Here is an 8,190-nt window from a genome sequence, read left to right as displayed (position 1 = left end):
AAAAAATTAGCAAAACTTGCTCTATGCAACTTTTCTAAAAGTGAGCAGAAAGTTCAACTATGTTGCAGCCAGCTTATTGTTTTGTTTTCAGGATTTGAACAAGGTAAGTAAGGTGAATAAGAATACTAATTCAAGTTTGATTAGTCATCCAACAGCCTGGGAAAAAAAAACTTCTTAATGTTCCAGATACTGTTTTAAGTATGGACTTGATCCCTACTCTATGTTATAAGTTATAACTAGAAGTCCCTCCCTAATAGCTTCACCACTGCATATCATTAAATTTTTAAAGGGATTATTTATAGACAAGGTATCTGATGAAATGCTACTGATCTAAAAGTCTTTTACCTTTTCCTTCAAAGTATAATCTTGAACAGGATTTTCTGAAGGTATTTTTCCATTTGGTATGACATTGCTGTTTCGCTGAAAGAAAATAAACAAATTAAATGAACAAAAATGCTACCAACATCATAGAGCTAAGACACTAGCATTCTTTGAAATCACTGTTGAGCAGCATTATCCTGATGTCTGTTGCAATCTTTTTTTTTGAGTCTCAATATTATTGTCATTAATTTGCTTCTCTATACTGGTACAGGAAAAAAAAAAGGAAGTTGATCTTTTCATACAATGTAAGTTCCTAGATTCATACAAATTTTGTGAAACGGTAAATGCTACATCTGTCCTGGAAAAGCTCCCCACAGTGTTCTAGCATGGCTCCAAATCTGCTATTTCTGAAGCAATCAAAAAACTCTCAACCAAAAGAGTCCCAAAGCATGGAGAAAAGCAGTATATGAGAAGATGCCCCTTGATTCATAGTTCAATCTTTTTTTGCTTAGACCCTTTAAGTTACTGAAGTTCTATAGGACAGAGATAGATGCAGGACATAGGAACCTTGAGAATCCTCCCTGCCCTTCCTTTGTTTTGTATACCAGGTGGCTACATCTGGGTCCTTGTGCAGATATTTTACCCTTTTTTGGCCCCGTTCTCTTTTGTGGATTTTATTCAGCTTCTTGGGATGATTTATTCCTAGTTTAGTACTCTTGAAAGATTCTAAGCGCTTCCTCATTGTCCTGTGGAAAATCTCCTTGTCTTGTTTCTCATCTTCATTGTGCATGATCTCATGTCGACTGTACAGATGTTTGTGCTGTTATGAGGAAGGAAAGACAATATTCATTTATTTAGAAATAGAGCTGGAAGCCACATCAGTGCATTCAGCTTGTGTCATGAAAACAAAAACAACTCCTTTTAAGAATGAACCAAAGCATACTCTAAAGGCATCCTATTTTTTTTTCTCTTTCCTCGTGTAGGAATGCATGATAGTCATTCAAAGTAAACCTCTCTCTGTAATGCCTGAACCACTTTGATCTATACAATCCATTTATTCTCAACTTACATTGGATCTAGTTCTGTATTGTGTTAGCCCCACACTCACACTAGACCCTCTCTGTTAAAAAGCTCTGTAGGTAAGTGTGTGAGTATATATATAAAGAGCCTAACTCCCTTAAGAGTGCAATTTGGAGTTAAGATCTTTCCTTTTGAGTTTTGCTTCCATATTTTTGGTTTCTAATTTCCTAATTTTTTGATTTTAAAACATACTAATGCAAGTTTTCTGCTCTCACCTCTTGCCTGGGCTTATATAGGTACTGTTGTAGGGTGTGATGTGCAACTGTGTCTTCTGTGTCCCGAATACTTTTCCTCCTCTGCTCTAAAGCTTGCATGTCAAGGCAAACCGGTCCAGCCTTTTCTCTCCTGAAGAAGAATAAAAAACAGAAACAATTTACAGATGAAGTTCATATAAGTAATAACTAAATAAATCAATGTCAAAACTGGTTGAATCAGAATATCTAATGCGAAAAATGAGAAAAGTATTGATTTGGTCTTTCAGGAGGTTGTCAACATTTATTTCCTTATTTATATGGCAGGTGGGCTGTTGTGTGAATGAGACAGGAAAAAATTAGGGAAGCAGCAATTTTTTTCCTTGACTCTCCCCTAATCTTTTCTGGAGCAGACACAGAAATGCTGTATGGTATTGTCTACAGCAATTGGTGAACAAAAGGTACAAGAAACAATTCTAATGTGGTACTCTGCTTCATCTTACCAACATTTACATCAAAATTTGTTTGCAAAATGCAACAGAATAACAATAATAATAGTATTTTATCACCTATTTTATGTGGGAGGAAGAGATTAATTGTAGTTCATAAAATTTAAATGAAGCCCCTTGTAATTCACATTTTTCAGACACTGTAACTATCTTTTTTGCATTTCATCACACACAAGAAAACAAAACAAGCAGAAGACGCAACCAATCAGTACAAGTTACTTACAGTAAATAAGATACAGAACTTTCTACAGTACTTGGACGTGGGGTACTGAAATCCACATTCACCATATTGTCTGTACTTGGAGAACGTATAAATGCTAAGGAACCTCTACGCTCTCCCTGGCCAAAGAAAGAAACAAGACACATTAAAGCTGTAAACACCTGCAGTAAAACGTGGATCAAAAAATGCAGATCATATGAAGCTGTTATAAGCAAATGGCACAAGAAATAAGAGTTGCATTTAGTAAATGATAACAAACTATTTTATTTTATTTTGTTGTTAGGGTTTCTTTAAATAAGTAACATCCCAGTTAAAAAAGCTAAGAGAAAAGGCTTTCCAATCTTGTAAATCATTTTTAGTGAGGTGAGTGATTTGTTAGGGCCAACCTGTTTGAAAAGTATGTCCTTGTGCTTTTGCTGGCTTACTCCGTCCTTCAGGAATGTTCCCGTTACTTTGTACCACCTCGCAAGCCAAGCACATAGAAATATATGCGTAAAATTTTAGGACTCCAAACATCACTGCACTAACAGCAGTGTTTTCAAAGACATTGCACTATGTCTTCTATTCCCTACCAGACTGGAAACAGCAAAAGTTACGTAGTGGTATAAGCCTACAAGACTACTTGTAGGTTATCTGGTGAAGAGATGAGATATTAATAGAATCATAAAACCATGAAATGCCATGGGCAAGACTGCCAACCATTAAATCAGGCACTAGATCAGGTTGCCCCAGGGCCCCATCCAACCTGGCTTAGGACACTTCTGCGGAGAGAGTATTCACTACTTCTATAGACAACTCGTTCCAGTGCCTTTCAACTCTCAGACTGAAAAAATTCCCCCCAGTATTCAGCTAAAATTTTTCCTCTTTCAGTTCAAAACTCTTCTCCCTTGTTGTATCATTATTAGACACTGTGAAATGTCTGTCTTCCCCCCGATAATAAACTCCTTTTAAGTACCGGAAGGCTGCAATGAGGTCTCTCTGGAGCCTTCTTCTCTCCAGGCTGAAAAAGCCCAGCTCTCTCAGCCTTTCCTCACAGGACAGATGCCAGTCCTCTGATCCTCTTCATGGCCCTCCTCTGAATCCAATCCCACAGCTCTGTATCTATATTGCAAAGGTAAGCTTTGTAATCAGTTCTGAAACTGGCATTACAGAAGTGAGTTTCTGGGAAAGCTCAGATTTCTATCTTCATAGTTTTCCCTACCGTTTGCACAGTCTTTTACTTAGGTGGAAGTTAACTGTTGCGAGACCATAGTTATGTAATCTGTTATAGCAGAAACATTAAGTCGTGCCCTAAAACAAGGATGGAGCACCTGATGGGAAGGCAGGGCCAACCCAGGGCATGCAATGAATCTTAGTGACTGGAAGGGGTGGAACCAGGATCCACCTCCTCCCAGACCTTATTTAAGGGTTGGCAGTGTAAGCAAGTGTATCTTGCCAGAGGTCTTCTGTAGGTGAGCAGCTTTTTTCCTTTGTGTCTGCAGCAGCTGCACTTGGGCTTACTATCACTTGCTGCAGCCTAGGACTCTGTTACCCTGCTGCCATTGCTGTGTTTTCCATATCATTATAGCGTTACAACTGTAAACATCTATGGTTTATATCAGAGCAGAAAATAATCATGTATTAGATCTCTATATTTTAACAATGTAGTAAAGAATACAATCTCCCTTACACAATATTGAAAGAGATTTTATCTATGTTTTTTCCATCTACATTTCATTCTCTTTACATTTTTATAGTCACAGAGAACAAGTCAAACACATATTTCCTTGTACTATGGTAGCTCACATGCATGTTACGCTAGAACAGGTGTAACCAACTGCGAGCCAAGCCTGTCCTGAGGTTAATCTCCTGCCCCATACTATCATGCTGGTGGTTCTGTCCTACTGAGTGGCCTAGCCTTGCCCTCAGTGAGCACCCATCTTTCAGCAATGGCCAAAGCAGCAGTGTACTATTTACAGTGCTTGAGCTGGAACCAGGACACTGGAGGGTGTGGAGTAATGCTAACTCAAGTTATGGCACATAATTTTATGCATTTTTTTTTGTAATTTTATGGCATATAATTTTATGCATTTGCTAAATGCAGTCCTGTGAACAATGAAAGATAAGCCTTGCTTACCTTTTTCATAAAGGAATTTGAGAACAGGTTTCAAGATTGTTGAAAAAAAATCATTAATTTTTGTTATATTTGTGACTATTTTTATTTGACGTAAATACACTATCTGCAAATTTTCAAGAGGAATGTATGTAGTTGCAAAATCAGATAGTCAACTCAAAAATCCAATCATGCCTCTTCATTAGGCTTCCATAAGACTTACATTACCAGAGAAAGATATCCCTCACTTCACAATGCCTTATTCTTGTCATTGCTCTTTGGCAGTATGTACATTTGTGAATAATTGTTTTCAAGGATTAGGTAGAGGAGTAAAATTTCATCAAAAATCTCTGACGCACACCTTAAGAACTTATTAAGAATGGCAATTGCCTACGTGAAACCAGACTGATATATTAGTTTCACAAAAACAAGCTCAAATATCCCCCTAGTCTTATGTTATTGTTGAATTTTTTGTGGTGTGTCTTATTAATCATATATACATTAAAAAGTTTTGTTATTTATATACAATAAATACATTTTATATGCAGCCCAAGACAATTTCTCTTCACTTAGTGCAGTCCAGGCAAGCCAAAGATTGGATGCCCATGAATTAAAGGCAACTGGCAGCGCCTGCCTTCACTCTCAGTGCCTGCACCCTTCTGACCTGGGTGCCCAGTGCTGTCATTTCTCTTATGCTGCTGATAGCTGTGCTCCCACATGCACTGACATTCTGCACTCTTTTATGTTTATCACTGCAGAGGAAGAATAACTGCTTGCATTATGTGCTTGCAGGACATGAAGCCTGGTGAGACCCCCATCCTAGTGATGATTTACAAGAAGGCTGCCCCACTAGCTGCTGCCCCCCACTTCCCCGTGCAGCACCTCACAACTATTTACCATCTCACAGTGGTGAATTCATGATTTAAGTCACATGTTGATGGAAGCCTCCTGCAGCCTTGCTCCTACAGTGCCTGCTGCCAGCCCTGCCTTTGGCTACTGGAAATATAAATTATCACCACCAGGAATAAAAATATTTCCATGTGCCACAGGTTTTTCACAAAGGTTTGTTCTTTACAGGCTGTGTGACATAGTTGGAGTCTATCTAGTTGTGAAACTGCAGTGTCTCAGTTTTGGGAAACTATATCTTGAAACATAAGGTAGTATTAGTTGTCCCACAAAAGTTACCACTACATCACTAGAAGCAATAAAAAAGAATAATGTATCTTCTTTATAGTTACTAATGAAAGAAGACAGATTTAAGAAATATTAACGATATAGGGTGAATTTTACTCATTAGTTTTGTGGTTTTGTTGTCCTCTTCTTTAATTAAAAAAAAAAAGAAAAAAATTGTTACTTATCTACATTAACTATGTTATGTATTTTACACACAGCCCAAGGCAATTCCTCTCAGCTCAATGTGGTCCAGTTAAGTCAAAATGTTGGACACCTATGAACTAGTATCTGTTAAACCAGTTCAGTAGTAGGTGTAGTTTGACTCCAGTAGACAGAAATTAAAGGGATACTAAAAAAAAAACATCATCTCACTTGTTTTATTATGAGCATCTGACTTTCTTTTATAATGAAGTATGTTTCATAGATACCTTATATCATATCATCTGTGGGGGAATTTTAGCCAGAAGAAGACATGATCTGTTGTGTCATTCCAAAAGGTCCTTTAGCCCTTCTTAGCGTGGAAAAAAATGTGGTCATCACAGATAACTGAGCTGCTGTTTGCAGGATGAATCTGTAGAGGTCATACTAATGGTTTCATGAAATGTTTTGTGTTAAAAATAAATACATTTTTTGGAACTAGAAGTAATACTTTGTGCTAGAAGTCTTATAGCTCCTTTGAAAAAGTTGTTGATAGCCGATATCTAAATCCTTGTTGATCTTTTATACTTTTTCTTGTATATTATGCAACGGTGATACACTACCAGAACATAATGCCCCAGGGCTTTTTGTTCAGATTATCTGGAATCAGTGTTTTTAGGGAAAAAATTCATCTTATCTGAGTCAGATGCCCACTGAAACATGAAGAGACTCATGCTTTTTTTTAATGAATAAATGCAGCATAACAGCAGAGTTAGAGAAAAATAAATGTATAAAACTTAATTTATAAGCTCCTGAGTTTCTTGCAACTGAGAAGAGAATGGGTAGCTGGGGGAGACGGATCTTTACTCCTTTAGGAAGGCATGGCATCAATTTCAATGTCAGTTTGTAACTCACAGATGTCTAGTTCAAAAATATATTTCAGAAGTCAAGGAAATGTTGTAAAAGCAGCGATTGTATCATCAAAATAATTATTAATGTGGGAAAAGTGGAATGACTTCAGGATTTACAACTCTTATCCACTTCACTTAAAAGTCTTATCCACTCCTCTGATTATTATGCTTTATGAAGGCCATCAGTGATGAGGTCTCTGACAGAAGCCTGAGGATTATCAAAAATGACTTCGGGGAACTGGAGCAGTTAGTTGATGGAACTAACACACGGGTAGTATTTTCCTCAATTCGTCTAGTGGCAGGGAAGGGCACCTTATAAGCACATGGCTGAGAGACTGGTGCAAATGCAAGAATTTGGGGTATTTTGATCATGGGGCAGTTTACTCAACTGAGGCTGAGGTTCTCAATGCTTTTTTTTGGTCTGTCTTTGAAAGTCAGACCAGTTATCCTCAGGGTACTCTACCGCCTGGCCTGAAAGTCTTGGATGGGGAGAAGAATAAAGCCCCCACAATTCAGGAGGGAGCAGTCGGAGAACCTAAAATTCCACCTGGACTGCCACAAGTCCATGGGGGCCAGATGAGATCCATCCAAGAGTGCTGAGGGATCTGGTGGAGGTGGTAGCCAAGCCATTCTTCATATTTGAAAAGTCATGGCTGTCAGGGGAAGTCCACAGTGACTGGAAAAAGGGAAACATAACTCCCATTTTTAAGAAAGGGAGAAAGGATGACCAGGAAACTACAGACTGGTGAGCCACACCTCTGTGCCTGGGAAGATCATGGAGCAGATCATCCTAGAAGCTTTGTTAAGGCACATACGAAATAAAGAGGTGATTCAAGACAGCCAGCATGGCTTCACCAAGGCAGATCATGCCTGACCGATCTGGTGGCCTTCTATGGTGGAGTAACCGCATCAGTGGACAAGGGAGGGGTGACGGATGTCATCTACTTGGACTTCTGCAAAGCCTTTCATGTGGTCCCTCACCACATCCTCCTCTCTAAATTGTAGAAGCATGAATTTGAAGGATTAACTGTTTGGTGGATTAAGAACTGGTTGTCTGGTTCTGTGTCAGGGTGGAGGCCGGTCACAAGCGGTGTCCCTCAGGGGTCAGTCTTGGGACAGGTTCTCTTCAGCATCTTCATCAATGACAGACGATGGCATCAAGTGCACCCTCAGCAAGTTTGCAGATGACACCAAGCTGTGTGGTGCGGTCAATACATTGGAGGGAAGGGAAGCCATCCAGAGGGACCTGGACAGGCTGGAGAAGTGGGCCCATCAATACCTAGTGAGGTTCAACAGGGCCAAATACAAGGTGCTGCACTTGGGCTAGGGCAATCCCAGGTATTTCTACAGCCTGGGGGAAGATCTCCTTGAGAGCAGCCCCACAGAGAAGGACTTGGGGGTCCTGGTGGAGGAGAAGCTGGACATGAGCCAGCAGTGTGCGCTTGCAGCCCGGAAGGCCAACTGTGTTGGGCTTTAATGCAGAGGGCTGCATTAAAAAAGGGGTGGCCAGCAGGGAGAGGGAGGTGATTGTCCCCCTCTACTTGGCTCTTGTGAG

The 8,190-nt window shown here is 39.5% G+C and overlaps 1 protein-coding gene across 1 annotated transcript in view; it reads right to left on the bottom strand.

Moving 5' to 3' along the window:
- The window catches only part of SLC9A3 (solute carrier family 9 member A3), a 55,982-nt gene that overhangs the window by 2,943 nt on the left and 44,849 nt on the right, over positions 1-8,190 (bottom strand). Inside the window, 4 exon segments of the mRNA XM_010708264.3 lie at positions 347-420; positions 965-1,141; positions 1,617-1,746; positions 2,325-2,440. Of these exon segments, the coding sequence (XP_010706566.1) occupies positions 347-420; positions 965-1,141; positions 1,617-1,746; positions 2,325-2,440 (497 nt within the window).

Source organism: Meleagris gallopavo, chromosome 3 (genome assembly GCF_000146605.3).
Source record: "Meleagris gallopavo isolate NT-WF06-2002-E0010 breed Aviagen turkey brand Nicholas breeding stock chromosome 3, Turkey_5.1, whole genome shotgun sequence".
NCBI classification, from domain to species: Eukaryota; Metazoa; Chordata; class Aves; order Galliformes; family Phasianidae; genus Meleagris; species Meleagris gallopavo.
This window is presented reverse-complemented; position numbering and strand designations above follow the sequence as displayed.